Source organism: Prionailurus viverrinus, chromosome D3 (assembly GCF_022837055.1).
Source record: "Prionailurus viverrinus isolate Anna chromosome D3, UM_Priviv_1.0, whole genome shotgun sequence".
In the NCBI taxonomy this organism is placed as follows: Eukaryota; Metazoa; Chordata; class Mammalia; order Carnivora; family Felidae; genus Prionailurus; species Prionailurus viverrinus.
Window position 1 is genome coordinate 387720 of NC_062572.1, and position 19450 is coordinate 407169.

Here is a 19450-nt window from a genome sequence, read left to right on the forward strand (position 1 = left end):
TGTTTCCGATTCTGTGTCTCCCTCTCTCTCTGCCCCTCCCCCATTCATGCTCTGTCTCTCTCTGTCCCAAAAATAAATAAACGTTGAAGAAACTGGAGAGGAAAACTGACCTTGTAAGAAGGAAGCTGGCACAGTGACTTTTCCCCATCCTCACTCTACGGCAACACGTACACACGTACCTCGGACAACTGCAGGCTTGGTTCCAGACTACCACAGTGAAGCAAATGTGGCAATAAACCGAGTCAAATGAAGTTTTGTTTCTTAACGCATATAAAAGCTATATTTACACTACACTGTAGTCTATTAAATGTACAGTAGCATTATGTCTAAAAAAAGCAATGTATATACCTTAATTTAAATACATTGCTAAACCATGCTGAGTCTTCAGCAAATCACAATCACTGACCACAGATCACCATAACAAATAATGGCAAGTTTGGAATATTGCAAGAATTAGTGAAATGTGACAGAGACATGAAGTAAGCAAATGCTATTGGAAAAATGAAGCCAATACGTTTGCTCAGTGCAGGGTCACCACATGCCTTCAATTTGGGAAACAGCATTGCCTGCGAAGGACAATAAAATGAGGTGTGCCTGAACACATTTCAGCAGTGCCACTAAATGTGTGATTTAAATACGTTGAAAGCACACCAGATAACTCATACAAAGATAAGTGAGTTAGAATTTTAAAATGACAATAACTAAAGCTATCCTGGGTAATCTATACAGAAAGAACTAATTAATAATTGCAGGAAAATGTTACCAGAAAACAAAAGCTCAGTTTGCTTTTTGGTACTTAAGGAGTCCATGAGAAATTCAAAGTCTGGAATATCTCAGCCTACTTTGACGATCATGTCAAGTCCTTGGTAGGGCACCTTGAATGATGGCCCCATCAGGACCTCACACACTGTGAGAGATTATCTTAGTGAAAATCAAGATGTTCTAACTAGTGAGGGCAGAATAGATTCCAGCTACACAAACACATCAATTATGCACTATAATAATGTACGTAACTAAAGAAGTAGCCACCAGGCCCACTTACAAAAGGTACAAAACAGTAGAAAAGGTTTGTAGTATTGAAATGTATTTTTAATAAATCATATTATTCTAGAAACAAGTTGTATTTCTTAAAAAGAATAAGTCCCTGGGCAATGGCATGTATCTAACTTATCTCTCATATGTGACACTCACAAGTGGAATGCCAAACTACACATAACTCCTATAGTAAAAGGAAGATAACATCTAAATATCCCTGTAGGTCTTATGATGTATTTCTGGTTATCCTGATTATATTTATTTACATTGTAAAAAAAAAAATAAAAAAAAAAAACACTTTATATTCCATTATGAACATGCCTATCATTTATAGTTGAATATTTTCTCCAATATTTTCCTAACAATCTGGAACATCTGGAACATAATTTCCCTTACAATAATTCTTAAATTATCTTCCAAATTAAAATAACAGTGAAGGGAACCTTTCTACTGAGGCTTTACCCCTTTTGACACATTCATAGATCTTCATTCATAATATATTTTTTTAAATAGAAGTTTGTCTTTCCTAGATGAAGAATTTCCCTAATTTATAGCATGATTTCTCCAAGGTATGATTTTCTGATACCTAAAGAGTGTGCAATTTTGATAATTCTGCCATTCATTGCCTTTACACATTCTCTCAGTAAAATCCTATGGTTTAAAATTAATTTCAAAGGAGTGTGCTCCATATTCACTTGCTTTATGAAACTTCCTCTTTGCAAATTTTATCACAGTAAAAAAATAACTTTCCAAAATTCACTTCATTGATATGGCTCCTCACCTGTACAAACTTTAACAAAGGATGACCTACCGGGCTCACTGAATTCATGACATTCCGTGTGCATTTACTGTTTTTATTTTATATGCAAAAAGCAGCTTTCTGTGGGTGCCCTGCCACATGCTGTGCGTTCATAAGGTTTCTATTCAGTATTAGTTTTCTGGTGTACAATGAGATTATTTCAGTTACAGAGTTTCTCTTCTGTATGAATTTGCTGGAGTTTCCTATGAGTTGACTTTTGGAAGAAAGTTTCTTACATTTAATTCATCAATGTGTTTTTCATCTGCATGAGTTCTCTGATGCATAATGAGCTGCGACTTCCAACAAAAGGCTTTCCCACATTCAGTGCATTTACAGGGTTTCTCTCCTGTATGAGTCCTCCGGTGTGCACTGAGAATTGACTTCTGAGAGAAGGTTTTTCCACATTCACTGCATCCATAGGGTTTCTCCCCTGAATGAGTTCTCTGATGTACAATGAGCTGAGATTTCCTAATGAAGGCTTTCTCACATTCACTGCACTCATAGGGTTTCTCTCTTGTGTGCATTCTCTGATGTACCATGAGCCGTAATTTTCCACTGAAGGATTTCTCACACTGACTGCATTTATAAGGGCTTTCCCCTGCGTGAGTTCGCTCATGTACAATGAGTAGTGACTTCCAAATGAAGGCCTTCCCACATTGGCTACATTCATGTGGTTTCTCTCCTGAATGAGTTCTCATGTGTATAATGAGGTAGGACTTGCTACTAAAGGCTTTCCCACAGTCACTGCACCCATAAGGTTTTTCCCCTGCATGAGTTCTCTGATGAGAAATGAGCTGATCTTTCCTATTAAAAGCTTTTCCACATTCACTGCATTCATAGGGATTTTCTCCTGTGTGAATTCTCTGGTGTACAATGAGCTGTGAATTGAAACTGAAGGCTTTCCCACAGTCACCGCATTCATGTGGCTTCTCTCCTGTGTGAGTCCTCATGTGTATAATGAGGTAGGACTTGCTCCTGAAGGCTTTGCCACATTCGCTGCATCCGTAGGGCTTCACTCCTGTGTGACTTCTCTGATGCACAATGAGCTGGGACTTCAAACTGAAGGCTTTCCCACACTGATTACATCCATAGGGCTTTACCCCAGTGTGAACCCCCTGGTGTACAATGAGCTGCGACTTGAAAGTAAAGGCTTTTCCACACTCACTACAACTGTAGGGTTTCTCCCCCGTATGGGTCCTCTGATGCACCATAAGGTTCGACTTGGTGTTAAAGGCTTTGCTACATTCGCTGCATTCAAAGGGTTTCTCGCCTGTATGAGTTCTCTGATGTATAATGAGCTGTGACTTTAAGCCAAAAGTTTTCCCACAGTCACTGCATTCATAGGGCTTCTCCCCAGCATGGGTTCTCTGGTGTGAAATGAGCTGGTATTTCCGGCTGAAGGCTTTCCCACACTCATGGCATTCATATGGACTCTCTCCTGTGTGAATCCGCTGATGTATAACGAGTTGTGAATTGAAACTGAAGGCTTTCCCACAGTCACCGCATTCGTGGAGTTTCTCTCCTGTGTGAGTCCTCATGTGTATAATGAGGTAGGACTTGCTCCTGAAGGCTTTGCCACATTCGCTGCATACAAAAGGTTTCGTTCCTGTGTGACTTCTCTGATGCACAATGAGCTGGGACTTCAAACTGAAGGCTTTCCCACACTGAACGCACCCATAGGGCTTTACCCCTGTGTGAACCCCCTGATGTACAATGAGCTGCGACTTGAAAGTAAAGGCTTTTCCACACTCAGTACAACCATACGGCTTCTCCCCTGTATGGGTTCTCTGATGCACCATAAGGTTTGACTTTGTATTAAAGGCTTTCTGACATTCACTGCATTCAAAGGGTTTCTCGCCTGTATGAGTTCTTTGATGTATAATGAGCTGTGACTTCAAACCAAAAGCCTTACCACATTCATTACAACCATAGGGTTTCTGCCCTGAATGAGTTCTCTGGTGTGAAACGAGCTGGTCTTTTCTACTGAATACTTTCCCACATTCACAGCATTCATAGGGATTCTCACCTGTGTGAATTCTTTGATGTATAACGAGTTGTGAATTGAAACTGAAGGCTTTCCCACATTCACTGCATTCATGGAGTTTCTCTCCTGTGTGAGTTCTCTGATGGACAGTGAGGTAGGATTTGCTGCTAAAGTCCTTCCCACATCCCTTACATTTGTAGGGTTTCTCTTCTGCGTGAGTTCGCTGATGCACTGCAAGGTATGACTTGCTGCTGAAGGCCTTCCCACAAAAAGCACATTCAAAGGGTTTTCCACCCATATACACCTGTTGGCATATGAGAGGTGACTTCTTGTTGACAGTTTTACCAGATTCATTACTTTCACAGTATTTTATTCCAGTAACAGTTTGCTCGTGTTTAGAATGATGGAATGGTTCCCTGTATGCATGAAACTCATTAGGATTCTTTCCAGCAAAACCACTATTGAAGTCTATATTATATTTAAAACTCATTCCATGAGTGATGTATTTATGAAGCTTTTGTCCTGAAGAATCATAATTTGTACTAAGAAGACATAGTTTTCCAAATGCAGTACATTCATAGTTTTTTGCCAAACTTTCCAGCTTGCCTTGATTTTCCTGATGCCAGTCCATATGATCATCAATTTCCAGGACTTTTTCTAGAAATGAGAAAATAGTTACATGTTAAAAATAATAACACGATCCTGGCAGAACATAAAATCATCTTAAAAATGCCATGTCGTGAGATTATACTTTTAGTTTCATATATCGGATCTGAATATAAATAAAACCTCAAGTATAAACGTAATGAAACTCCTGGCCATTGGGGAGAACAATCAAAACTAAAAATGAAGGGGCACCTGGGTGGCTCAGTCGGTTAAATGTCCAACTTCAGTTCACATCATGATCTCATGGCTCCTGAGTTTGAGCCTCGCCTTGGGCTCTGTGCTAACAGCTCAGAGCCTGGAGCCTGCTTCGGATTCTGTGTCTCCCTCCCTCTCTCTCTCCGCCCCTCCCCCACTCTCACTCTGTCTCTGTCTCAAAAATAAATAAAAATAAAAATTAAAAAAAACTAAAAATGAAGATAGGCATAGAAAACTGACAATGCATACAGATGGTTTTAAGTCTTGAAATTTTGAATAATGAGTAAAGAAAACAAAATAGGTACAAGGAAAAATAAGGAAAATATAAAGCAGTTGGAAGGGATCTCAGCATTATATTCTTTCAATAAATAATTGGATCAAAATTTAGAATGGCATCTGACTTCTCATTAGCATCACTAGAGGACAAAAAGCAGAGCATTCAGGAGTAAAATATAAACATTTTTGGAGGCACAGGTCTCAAAATTTGTATCACATGCACTCTTTCACAGGAAGCTACTTGAAGAGTGCTCTAATAAAACCAACCAAGAAAACAGATGACACAAAACAGATATAGAAAATAAAACCTGAGACTCCAGGATAAAAAATGGTATACCCAGGATATGAGAAAAACTAGGTTATAATGGAGAAAGTCAAAAAGTAGTGATGTCATCAGGAAGAGATTGACAGAATTACTAAATTGGTTGACTGTACCACAAGAATATTTAGACATGTGAAGAAAAGTCTGGGGTTAATGATAAATACATTAATGATGAGAACAGGGAAGACTTGGCAGACAAATAAAACAACTCAAAAGAAAACAAATGATCTATGAACAAAAATTAACACCATTGCGTATTTGCATGATTTACCTGTGAACAGAACTTACATAGTCATAAAGATGTAAGAACTGAAGACCGAGCTAACTCAAATGAAGTAACTTTATAAAGATGACTGGGGTATAAGAAGACAGTGTGTGTATCATGGGGAGTATGAAGGAAGGAGGGTGAAAGAGAATTAAATCATTACACTTTTATACTGAATAATCATTATTAAGGGGGAAAATCAAGATGCACTACAATAGGCTGGTTATTTACAAATATGGAAGCAAGTGGAGCCAAAAGGGATGAAAGTGGCTTCATCTGGGGGAACAGAAAACTGAGAGGGGGCGGGCTGAACAGAATGCTGTTTACAACAAAACAAAAGCCAACGACAGAACGCAGACAGGGAACGAAACACAGGACTAAATCCTCAGGCACAATGACAGACATCTGGAGGCTGAACAGAAGAGAATGGGTAGACCTGATCTAGATGCCAAAATGAGAATCAGATTTGGTCATGTGTTTGGCTAACAGTCTTATCCGTGCAGACTTTCAGAGTTCGTGGACACCGAACCTATCCTAATACGCTACCCTTGTAACCCTTCTCTGACTGGCGCCATACCCGTCCTTACCGCTCTTGGTTAGCACAGCTCTGACTTCCTTCCTTTGACTTCCCAAGAAACCTGATGCATTTTTGGTGGGGCATTCTCTTCGCAACAATAATGGCAGAAAATGATATTATGGTCGGTTGTCACAGGAAAAGTTCAAAGAATTCAAGAAACAGGAAACAATACCAGAGCCGATGAATGGAAGACAGAAATTCCTGAGCTTAAATATTACTTAAACGTAACTGAAGATGATTCCTGGCTGTCCCTGGAAGGTAGTCCCTGGAAACTCAACTTGCACCAACAGAATTCAGACACTGAAGCTACAGAAAAACATTCTCCTGAATGACCATCTTGAGTGTAGCCACAGAAGACAACAGCAAGAGAATGATGCTCAGAGAGCAGAACCAAGGACTCGTGAGGCCACTGCCACACCAGGGAGTCCTGGCCCCGACCAGGGTTTCAACGCACTGCAAACCAGGGACTTGTGTGTGGCACTCACTGCAGTGGCTCTGTTTTACCTACTCTGCAATTCTCTGGCTGGTTGAATATGAATAACTTATCTTCAACTGCAAGCCACCAGACCATGAAGAACTACCACCAGGTCTGACTGGGAACAAGGATCCAGGACTTGGTATCCAGGACTTAATACAGTATTAGAAGGAAAACAGGGGTGGCGGAATATTTTTGAAGATGGATGGACCGGAAGATGGATGTGACTAGAAGCTACCTCTCCAAAGAGGTGGACGAAGGTAGACAGTGCTGCCTACCCAACAATCTTTCCTCCCTTTTCCTGGCTGGCAGAAACCTGATTTTTTCCCCAAACCCATCCTTAAGGCCACGTGCTTCAGTCAGGGAAATGGGGACCTGTCTCCATTGCTACCTCTACCCCTCTCCCCAGAAGGTGAAGCATCATTTAAATGAGTCAACACTGGTACGCCCACTTCCCTTGCCAGAGCCTTCTTCAGACAGGGGCTGTGATAAAAACCTAACCCACTGAGTATGGCAAGTTTGAGGAGATTTCTTGGAATAGGCTTTACCACCTCATAAAAACAGCCCTGTGGAAAAAGCAGTTTTTCTTCCACTGGGGCTAGCACACCTGCAGGCGTTGGCCAGAACTGTAATAGCCATCTGGTGACCATGGGCAAGATAACCTGGGAAAATGCTGACATACTGAGAATGGCGGGGAACAACCAGACTTTCGGTGATTTACTGAGTCAATCACTTAGCCAACCCTACAGCTGCCCTACTTCAGGACTTCTTGTGATGTGTACTAATAAATAGCTTCTGCTTAACAGGTTGATTTCGGATTGATGAGAAATTACAGCTGAAACAATCCTAATGATACAAACACCAACGTGATTCATATGGCCCTGCCTGTGACAGATTAAACTCGCGTAGGGAAACACACCTGATAGTAACACGAAGATGAACTAACACAAAAGGACCCAGATGAATACATTTGATTAATAAATACAATGACCAAAAATGAGATATTGGCCTTGGTGTTGGTGGGAAATTTAAAAGACTTCTCTATAGAGAACCAAAATATTAACAGATTTCAGCAACACTAGTGAAGAAAATGGCATATAAAAGAGATTTAAGCTGACTCCCCAGTGGCCAGAGAAAGAGCTGGAAGCACAGCAGAATGAATAAACAATCAGAAGGTGAGAAGAAAGTATGATGTAGCTACGGAGCAAACCAATGGACAATTCCAGTTCCTGAAAATGAGACTGGGGGGGGGGGGGGGGGACCAATCTCAGTACCAAAAAGCAGATGAAAGACAGACGGGCTGTCAATTACCAAAAAGAAAAACAGTTTAAATCTTCAGAATGGGTATCTTCTAAAGGTTATAATAAAGAAGAAAAGTAGTGACTATAAAAAGACCCCTTGGGGCGCCTGGGTGGCGCAGTCGGTTAAGCGTCCGACTTCAGCCAGGTCACGATCTCGCGGTCCGTGGGTTCGAGCCCCGCGTCGGGCTCTGGGCTGATGGCTCAGAGCCTGGAGCCTGCTTCCGATTCTGTGTCTCCCTCTCTCTCTGCCCCTCCCCCGTTCATGCTCTGTCTCTCTCTGTCCCAAAATAAATAAACATTGAAAAAAAAAAAAAATTAAAAAAAAAAAAAAAAAAAAAAGACCCCTTGGACTCAGAAGGAAACACAAGCGTAAGTGCTTCACCATGTAGTGTGTGAGTGGGTTCAGCGGGGTGTCACCTGGGTAAGGAGGGAAAAGGGCTCCAGGTGGAATAACTAATATCCAGGACTGTAGGAATGCACTTAGAAATGACAGTGACAACTTATCCTAATAGATTTCAAGGACAAGGAAGAAGGTTGGGACTGTGGTTGTTGATTTAAAAATATAATTAAAAAAATATAAAAAAGAGATATAAAAATATAATTAAAAAAAGAAAGTAGAAGGGTGTGTGATAGTCACACTGAGTAAGATAAAGAGGAAGCTTGTTTAAATGGATAACAAAATGAGTCTATCTTGGGAAAGTAGAAAAAAGAACAGAAGAGAACGGGAAGGAAATGGAGAAAACACGGTAACAAATGAGACAAAAGGCACAAACGTGAGTTGTACGTCAATCCGAATTCACATCAACTCTGAGTAAGGAGGAAAAGATCCAAGTATCTTGATCACTCACCTGGATGGCCTTGACTTGGCATTTGGGCCTGCAACATCCACAGTTCTTCTCCTTGCTCCAATTTGAAGATGATATCCGGTTTGGTGTCTTGATAACCTGTGAATGGAAAATCACAGACAACCTGGGCCAAAACTACCACAGACCCTGAAGAATAGGGAAGATTCAGTGTGGAGGCAGCAGGTCGAAGCTGCCCTATGCCCACAGCAAAGTGGAGACCGTTCCACTAGCATATTCTGATGCCAAAGGGAGACTAAGAAAATCTGGCCTTTAAATGTAAGTCTAAAATCACAAGTAATTTCTTTGCAAAAGCCACCCAAGTTTCAGCACCCAAGAAGGGGAAGCTTGGAGACCACACACAGTCCTTTCAGGGAGGGAGCGCCTACCCAGGGACACCAGGTGGCTGTAGTTCTCCAACATCACACTCCTGTACAGGTGCTTCTGAGCTGGGTCCAGCAGCCGCCACTCTTCCCAGGTAAAGTCCACAGACACATCCACAAATGACAATGGTCCCTGAAAGAGCACATTCCTATTGAATCTCAAATCACTTTACTGAGCTTGTGGGAAACAACAAGCTGCCTAGAATGTCCATTGTTCATATTCTACTTTGTGAGAAAAGCTACAATTTATTGAAAGCATCTCTTCGATGTGTATTAAATCACTCAGCCTTTCACTCAACATATGAGAATACCTGGTGCCAGACATCCAGTGAGGTGCAGGTGACATAAACTTGAATGAAACACAACTCTGTGCACAAGAAGTGTTCACCACTACATAGGAAAGCAAAGTTAAACATCTGTGAATATATCTGGGAGTCAAAGAAGCTAAGATGAACGAACATACAGAGCACAACAGGGGCACAAAGGAGGAAGCTGGCAAAGCCATTTGAAAGTGTCAGGCTGAATCTATGAAAGGGTAATGCTGGGGCAGCCACTGTGAGAGAAGGCATGTCCAACTTAGGTGGAATAAAAGGGGAACAGCTCTAAGCAGTGGCCAGTTTGTGAGGCGCATGATCTGAACAAGAAGATACACAGATGGCAATTGAGCATATGATAAGTTGTTCACCATCATACCTCATTAAAGAATTACAAATTAACAATAAGACGCCATTACACACAATTAGAGTGGCTAATATTAAAAAAACTAGTCATAACAACACCAAATTTCATGAAAGATGTGAATATAAACACCCAAGAAGCTTGACAGACACCCACAAATATGAGCTCAAAGAAACCGACGTCAAGACCTATTATAATCCAATTTTCTACAAAGAATCTTGAAACATCAAGAAACGATTGGTCCCACACGAGGATCCTCAGTCAGATTATAAGCAGATTTCTCATCAGCACCTTTGAAGACTTGAAGGCAATGACCTGATATATTCAAAGCGCTAAAACAAACCAATTGTCAACCAAAAACCCTGTATCTGTCAAAACTGACCTTCAAAAGTAGAGGGGGAAATTAAGGCATTCCCAGAAAACAAATGGGAGTTCATTTGTTAGACCTGCCTGACAGAAGTGCTCCAGAGAGCAGGTGAAATAAAAGTAGAAAGTAACTCGAAACTGTATGAAGAAATAAAGATCTTAATAAAGGTTGATAAATGAATAATTGCAAGAGGCAGTGTTATTTTAACTTCAGTTTGTAACTCCACAGTTTGTTTCCTACATATTATAAGAAACTAATGCATTTAAAATAATTATTAGTCTGTGCGTGGGGTCATGCAGTGCATAAAGATGTAATTCTGTGACATCAATAACCAAAAGGGGTGACGACAGAGCTGTAAAGGAGCAGAGTCTCTGCACGGTAACAAAGTTAAGCTGGTGTAATTTCAAATCAGCTCTGTGCTGACAACTCAGAGCCTGGAGCCTGCTTCAGATTCTGTGTCTCTCTCTCTCTCGCTCTCTCTCTCTCTCTCTCTCTCTCTCCACCTCTCCTGCTCACCCTCTGTCTCTGTCTTTCAAAAATAAATAAATGTTAAAAAAAAAGTAAAACAAAACAAAACACCTTGCTCTATGACTGCATAAAGCTGACACAACTCACGTGTGCCTCTTCAGAGTGTGCTCGTGACACCCGTGAAACAGAATCAAGAGTTATGAAAGCAAACCACACACACGGACACCTGACAGATGACAAGGGAGGCAGGCATAGGAAAAAGTCAATCACGTCATGGGCCCGGGACAACTGGATAACTCTATGAAAAAATAAATCTTGCCTCCCACCCACACCAAACAAAAATTCATTCGAGATGTATTACAAACCTAAATGTGAAAGGTAAAATAATGAAGAAAATGTCTTCATGAGCTTCAGATAGCAAAAAAAGTATTTAAATTGGACACAAAAAGCACAAGCAATAAAAAATTATGAATCAGAATAAATTAAAATTAGAAATCCCTGTCATCAAGACAGCATTAACAGAATGAAAGGCAAGCAAAAAAAAAAAAAAAAAATTGAACAACAGTTAATGCTATTCATACTGAAGTATTTAAAGGAGGCATGATGGTATCTGAACTATATTAAGAAATGTACCCCAGGGCGCCTGGGTGGCGCAGTCGGTTAAGCGTCCGACTTCAGCCAGGTCACGATCTCGCGGTCTGTGAGTTCGAGCCCCGCGTCAGGCTCTGGGCTGATGGCTCGGAGCCTCGAGCCTGTTTCCAATCCTGTGTCTCCCTCTCTCTCTGCCCCTCCCCCGTTCATGCTCTGTCTCTCTCTGTCCCAAAAATAAATAAAAAAAAAAAAAACGTTGAAAAAAAAATTTAAAAAAAATAAAAATAAAAAAATAAAGGAGGCATGATGGTATCTGAACTATATTAAGAAATGTGCCCCAAACAACATGGTTTAATGGATGCATAGAGAGATAAAAACACGGATAATGCGATAAAGCAAGTATGGTAAAATGTTAATGGTAACTTTTAGGTGGCGGGAACACAGAAGTTCACTAACATCTTTCAACTTTGCCCTCTGCCTGAAAATTTCTGCAACAAAATACTTGAGGTAAAGGAAGCACCCCAGGTAAAATTTGAATATGGATTTGGTATCAAGTTAGTTTTAAACTTTTCATGTACGCGGATCACTGGATCTCGTTAAAATGAAGAGGGTTGTGGGGTGTCACATTCTGCATTTCTAATGAGCTTCCAGGATATTAAAAATTCATTTAAACTAAGAAAAAAGAAAATCCAAAAGGCAACAAACTATCAAATATGCATGACAGAAGGTACTCATCCTCTTTAGCCTGGAGGAAATGCAAATTAAACCGATAGATGCCATCATACAATCACAAGAATGACCAAAATCAAAAGAGTAACAATAGAAATTGTTGGCTGAGAAAGTGAGGCAAACGGATGGATGTTCACGCACTGCTCTCCGTAGCATGAGCTGGTAAATATAGTTAAGAGTGTGCGTGTTTAATCAAACAAAGTGCTTACTGCAAAATATAACCAATACAGCAAGACACATGTGTACACACCATTAACAAAAATTAAAAATACATACACAGCAATAACAACACATATTTTGTGAATACATATAAGCAAAAGAAATCCACAAAAAACAAAGTAATTTTTAGAGGTGGGGAAGGAGACAGAAATGGAGTTTGGGGAAATCAGACAGTATGTAAATAAAGGTATAGGGACCTTACACAGACCAGTGATGCTAAACAGGGCATGAACTGAGAAGTGACTAACTTAACTCTTTGACCCGAGGATCCCCATCCCTCTCCCAAGCAAAAAAAAAAAAAAAAAAAAAAAAAAAGGAGACAAGTACTACAGAAGAGAAGCGGGAATAAATAAACACACAACTCACCCGAGACTGGGTGGGTTTTGGCTGCTCGTGGGAAATAAACAGCCACTCTAGAACCTGCTCTGTCCGGTGATTCCTAGGTCTTTGCCGAGGTGCACCAGGGCCAAGGATGGATTCCTGATCTCGGAACTCTCTGATTCTGTTGCACGAACTCTCTTGTTCCTGGAGAGGCGGAACCTGCGGATGTAACAGCAAACTCGCTTTAATGGCCAGAATTCCCCTAGGCCCCAACCTCGGTCTTTTTGGCTGGTGAACACACTCACGTGAGGCTAGGCTGGGTGTGCTGTGCTCTGTATTCAGTGTTGCCGTGGGGCAGACACGAGACAAATGCACATGGCGAGCCCAGCACACTGACAAAAGTCCCCTCCCCTCACTCTGCACAGGCACCCAGGAACCCTGAAGACGCAGCAAGCACCGAAGAGCTGAAAAATGTCAGGCAGCCACTTCAATGAGAACACAATGCTGGACGCTAAAGACTAACAACTCTGTTGTAGGCCGGGTGTATACAAGCAATAGATTTGGAATGAGCCAGTCTGTTTCAGTCAGAATTTCTTCCCTCACTATTTGGATGCTGATGGACAATTTACTTAAACTCTCTCACCAGGTTTCACATTTTGTTGTTATAAAAACATTGGGGTACGATAACATCAGGGTATCAATGCAGGTTTTAACCTTCCCCCAACTCCCAATGAACACAGAAGAGACCTACCATCATAGTGCAAGAAAAAGCCCAAAGACGTCTACACCAAACAAGGGTCTCCTCACAAACATTAAGGTATATACACAGATGTGACCCAAGAGCAGAGGCGTAGATCCTAGTGGAGTAAGAGTGAGCAATGAAGGAAGATTCTGATAGGCTACACGCTGCACATCCCCAAAGTCACCAATGTGTCCCCCAATGGGAGAGTAATCCCAAAGTCACTAAGTGGCCTGACAGCACTGTGACCACCTAAGAAAGTGGGGATTTGAGAAATAATTGGCAGATAGTCTCTTCCAGGCACACATATTTTTGCTCGAGGGAAAAACAATAAAAATAGTGCCCAGATCAACCCACACAGAAAAATATTCAGGTAGTGAAAGGAACAAGAGAGAGACAGAAAGAAACAGGCAAAGAAGGGGAGGGGAGAGGGAAAGGGGAAGGGGAGACAGGGGAGGGGGGAACATGGGGAAGGGAGTCGGGGGTGGAGGGAAGAGAGAAGAGAGGAGAGATCCATACTAGAAGGAAAGGAGAGAAAAGGGAGAAAGGCTATTAGATAGTAAGACAAAAGGGTTCAGATCTTGTTTCAGAAATTAACCACAAAACACAAGATGTACATCTGACAGAAATGCGTGAAAAGACAGGGCATGCTGAACTCGAGGAAGCACAGGGCTAGAGGCAGAAAAAAGGGCTTCCTGATAAGCCTTAGCACGTAAGTATGTGTTTGCTATACTTCCAAAAGAATCACTGAAAAGATGAAGCAGGAACTGTAAAACTGGTGACCTCAGAAGGAAGCAAAGAACAGGCCAGAAGGGATGAAGCAAGTCAGTGTCTACTTTTGAATTAGGTAAATATTTTAGAGAATCAAAAAGAGGGAGGGCAATCCCCAAATTGCAAGTAAGTGTCAACACGCACATATGTTTATCACTTTTGGAAACAAAACTACAAGAACATAATTTTTCTAGCTGATCTTAACATGTAGTATTTGGCTGTGTATTCTTTGGATAAAATGAGCTACGGGGACATACTGAACTTCATTCAGTATCGTTGTTAATAATAACAAATTGTAATTTTAAAACCATCTTATGCACACTGTAAAATATGACAGTTATATTGCTATTACTAAGAACCAAGGTATCTGGATTTAACAGACATTTTCATAACATTCCATCATAAAACAGAATACACATTATTTTCAAATACACACAGAACATTATCCAGAATAGATCACATGTTAAGCCACAAAACAAATTTCAACAAAGTCAAAAACATCAAAGTCATACCATGCATGTTTTCTGATGACAACGCTATGAAACTAGAAATCAACCACAAGAAAAACCTGGAAAAAACAAATATACGCAAGTTAAATCACATACTATTAAAATAATGAATGGGTCATCCAAGAAACCAAGGAGAAAATTAAAAAATACACGGAGAAAAATGAAAATGAAAACACAATGGTCCAAAATCTTTGGGATACAGCAAAAGCTGTTCTAAGACAGAAGTTGATAAAAATACAGGTCTACCGCAAGAAGCAAGAAAAGTCTCAAACAACTGACCTTGTACCCAAAGAACTAGAAAAAGAACAAACAAAACCCAAAACCAGTAGAAGGAAAGAATTATTAGATCAGAAATAAATGAAATAAAACTAAGAGCACAAAAGAACAGATCAATGAAACCAGGAACTGGTTCTCTGAAAAGATCAACAAAATCGATAAACCTTTAGCTACACTCTTCAGAAAGGGGTTGGGGGACAGACAAAGACTCAAATAAACAAATCCAGAACAGAAGACAAATAACAACTAACACCACAGAAATACAAAGGACTATGAGAATATTATGAAAAGGTATATGCCAACAAATTGGACAACCTGGAAGAAACAGATAAATCCCTAGAGAGATATAACCTCCCCAAACTGAAAAAAGAAACAAATAGAAAATTTGAACAAGACTGATCACCAGTAATGAAATTGAATCACCAATCAAAAAACTCCCAACAGACAAAAGTCTGGGACCAGATGGCTTCACAGGTTAAGTTCTACTGAACATTTAAAGGAGAGTTAGTAGCTATTCTTCTCAAACTATTCCAAAAAAACAGAAGAGGAAGGAAAACCTCCAAATTTATCCTATGAGGCCTGCATTACCCTGATCCCAAAACCAGATAAGTACACTACAAAAAAAGGAGACTACAGGCCACTATCTTTGATGAACATAGATGCAAAAATCGTCAACAAAATAACAGCAAACTGAGTCCAACAATACATTAAAAAAATCATTCAACACAATCAAGGGAGATTAATTCCTGAGTTGCAAGGGTGGTTCAATATTCACAAATCAATCAACATGACAGATCACAACAAGAGAAAGAATAAAAACCATATGACCATTTCATAGATGCAGAAAAAGCATTTCACAAAGTACAACTCATTCATGATAAAAACCCTTAACAAAGTAGGATTAGAGGTAATATACCGCAACATAAAAAAGGCTATATACAAAAACCCCACAGAAACATCATACTCAATGGTGAAAAATTGAAAACTTTCCCCCTAAGATCAGGAACAAGACAAGGATGTCCACTCTCACCACTTTAATTCAACATAGTACTCCAAGTCCTAGCCACAGCAATCAGACAAGAAAAAGGAACAAAAGGCATACAAATTGGTAAGGAAGAAGTAAAACTCACTATTTGCAGATGACATGATACTATATAGAGGAAACCCCAATGACTCCACAAAAAAACTACTAGAACTGATAAATGAATTCAAATAAGGCTGCAGGCTACAAAATCAATGCACAGAAATCCACTGCATCTTTATACACTAATAATGAAGTAGCAGAAAGAGAAATTAAGAGAACAAACCCATTTACAAATGCACCCAAAATAATAAAATACCTGGGAATAAACTTAATGAAGGAGGTAAAAGACCTGTACCCTGTAAACTATAAAACACTGAGGAAAGAAATTGAAGGGGTACTTGGGTGGCCCAGTCAGTTGAACATCCAACTCTTGATTTTGGCTTAGGTCATGATCCCAGGGTAGAGGGATCAAGCCCCCCCATCTCTCTCTCTTTCTCTCTCTTTCTCCCTCTCCCTCTGTGCCTCTCCCCTGCTCATGCTCGCTGTCTCTCGAAAGAAGAAAGAAAGAAAGAAAGAAAGAAAGAAAGAAAGAAAGAAAGAAAGAAAGAAAAGAAAGAAAAGAAAGAAATTGAAGATGATACAAATGAAAAGATATCCCATGCTCAGAGACTAGAAGAATAAATACTATTAAAATGTCCATATTACCCAAAGTAATCTACAGATTTAATGCAGTCCTTATCAAAATACCAACACCATGTTTCACAGAACTAGAACAAACAACCCTAAAATTTGTATGAAACCACAAAATATTCCATATAGCCAAAATAATCATGAAAAGAAAAACACATCTGGAGGGATCATAATTCGAGATTTCAAGTTATACGACAAAGCTGTATTAATCAAAACAGTATGGTACTGGCACAAAAATAAACACATAGATCAACAGAAGAAGACAGAAAGCCCAGAGACAAACTCACAATTATATGATCAATTAATCTTCAACAAAGCAGGAAAGAATATCCTGTAGGAAAAAGACAGTCTCTTCAACAAATGGCGTTGGGAAAATTGGACAGCAACATGCAAAAGAATGAAACTGGACCACTTTCTTACACCATATACAAAAATAAACTCAAAATGGATTAAAGACCTAAATGTGAGACCTGAAACCGTAAAAATCCTAGAAGAGAACACACAGTAATTCCTCTGATGTCAGCCATCGCAACATTTTTCTCAATATGCCTCCTGCAGCAAGGGAAATATAAACAAAAATAAACTATTAAGACTAAATCAAAATAAAAAGCCCCTACATAGTGAAGTAAACAACAAAACTAAAAGACAGCCTATGGAATGGGAGAAGATACTTGAAAATGACATACCTGATAAAGAATTAGTACCCAAAATACATAAAGAACTGATACAACTCAACACCCAAAAAACAAATAACCTAATTACAAAATGGGCAGAAGACATGAACAGACATTTCTCCCAAGAAGAATACAGATGGCCACAGACACAGGAAAAGATGCTCAACATCACTCATTATCCAGGAAATACACATCAAAACTACAATGAGGTATCACCTCACATCTGTCAGAATGGCTAAAATCAACAACACAAGAAACAACAAGCGTTCGCAAAGATGTGGACAAAAAGGAACCTTCCTGACTGTTAGTGGGAATGCAAACTTGTTCAGCCACAATGGAAAACAGTATGGAGTTTCCTCAAAAAGTGAAAAATAGAATTGCCCTATGATCCAGTAATTGCACTAATGAGTATTTACCCAAAGAATACAAAAAAACTAATTTGAAAGGATATATGCACCCTTATGCAGCATTATCTACAATAACCAAATTATGGAAGCAGCCCAAGTGTCCACTGACTGATAATGAATGGTTAAAGAAGTTGTGGTACCTACACACATACACTGGAATATTATTCAGCCATTAAAAAGAATAAGATCTTGGCATTTGCAATGACATGGATGGAGCTACAGTGTATTATGCTAAGTAAAATAAGTCAGACAGAGAGAGACAAATACCGTATGATTTCACTCACAGGATTCAAGAAATAGAACAAAGAAAAAAAAAGAGAGAGAAACCAAGAAACAGACTCTTAACTATAGAGAACTGATGGTTACCAGAGGGGGTGGAGGGTGGGGAATGAGTTAACTAGGTGATGGGGATTAAGAGTACACTTGTGATGAGCACTGAGTAATGTACAGAATTGTTCAATCACTACATCGTACACCCAAAACTAATATAACACTGTATGTTAACTACAGAATTAAAATTAAAAACTTAATGAAATTAAAAAAAAAAACAACAAGATATCTAGCACAAGACAAAAAATGCAACGGTAATTTTTTTTTTCCAATATATGAAATTTATTGTCAAATTGGTTTCCATACAACACCCAGTGCTCATCCCAAAAGGTGCCCTCCTCAATACCCATCACCCACCCTCCCCTCCCTCCCACCCCCCATCAACCCTCAGTTTGTTCTCAGTTTTTAAGAGTCTCTTACGCTTTGGCTCTCTCCCACTCTAACCTCTTTTTTTTTTTTTTCCTTCCCCTCCCCCATGGGTTTCTGTTAAGTTTCTCAGGATCCACATAAGAGTGAAAACATATGGTATCTGTCTTTCTCTGTATGGCTTATTTCACTTAGCATCATACTCTCCAGTTCCATCCACGTTGCTACAAAGGGCCATATTTTGTTCTTTCTCATTGCCACGTAGTACTCCATTGTGTATATAAACCACAGTTTCTTTATCCATTCATCAGTTGATGGACATTTAGGCTCGCTCCATAATTTGGCTATGCAACAGTAAGTTTTTCATTGCCAAGGCATCCATTTCAAAGACATTCACCTTGGACAAACACATTGTGGGCTATATAAACAGGCAAAGAAACAGGCCCTCTCAATGAAGTTCCCATTTCCAAAAGTCCTGAGTGACCTACATAACTACTTGCTTGAATAACCCTGCTTTTCCCTTTCTGTGCTTTTTTTGCTTTGTTTTGTTTCAATTTTTCAATGAAATTCTAGTTGGTTAACATATAGTGTAATATGGGTTTCAGAAGTAGAATTTAGTGATTCGTCACTAACATACAACACCCAGTGTTTGTCACAAGAAGTGCCCTCAATACTCATCACCCATTTAACCCATCCCCCGCCCACCCCCACCCTCAGCAACCCTTAGTTTGTTCTCTATAGTTGAGTCTCCTATGGTTTGCCTCCCTCTTTTTTTCCCTTCCCCTATGTTCATCTGTAATGTTTTTCTTTTTCTTTTTTTAGCGAGAGAGAAAGAGAGAGGGCGAGCATGTGAGTGAGGGAGAGAGAGAGAGGGCAGGGGAGGGAGGGAAGGAGGGAGAGAGGGAGAGAGGGAGAGAGAGAGAGAGAGAGAGAGAGAGAGAGAGAGAGAGATCTTAAGCAGGCTCCACCCATAGAGCCCCATGCAGTGCTCGATCCCATGACCCTGGGATCATGACCTGAGCCCAAATAAAGAGTCAAACGCTCAATTGACTGAGCCACCCAGGCACCCCCATCTATAATGTTTCTTAAATTCCACATACGAGTGAAATAATACGGTATTTGTTTTTCTCTATTTCTCTTAGCATAATACACTCTAGCTCCATCCACATCA

At 40.0% G+C, this 19450-nt stretch overlaps 1 protein-coding gene across 3 annotated transcripts in view; it reads right to left on the minus strand.

Annotated features, from left to right (window-relative positions):
• Nucleotides 1–1261: 1261 nt before the first annotated feature.
• ZNF268 (zinc finger protein 268) overlaps nt 1262–19450 on the minus strand; it is a 31036-nt gene continuing 12847 nt past the window's right edge. For 2 of the 3 annotated variants that reach the window (XM_047827230.1, XM_047827229.1), the window contains 4 exons: nt 12539–12712; nt 9127–9253; nt 8744–8839; nt 1262–4475 (listed from right to left, as the gene is read on the minus strand). In XM_047827230.1, coding sequence (XP_047683186.1) covers nt 2038–4475; nt 8744–8839; nt 9127–9253; nt 12539–12712 — 2835 coding nt within the window. In that variant the 3' untranslated portion in view covers nt 1262–2037. Of the gene's footprint in view, nt 4476–8743; nt 8840–9126; nt 9254–12538; nt 12713–14515; nt 14572–19450 lie in introns of all 3 variants that reach the window. The other variant, XM_047827231.1, reaches the window with a different exon arrangement.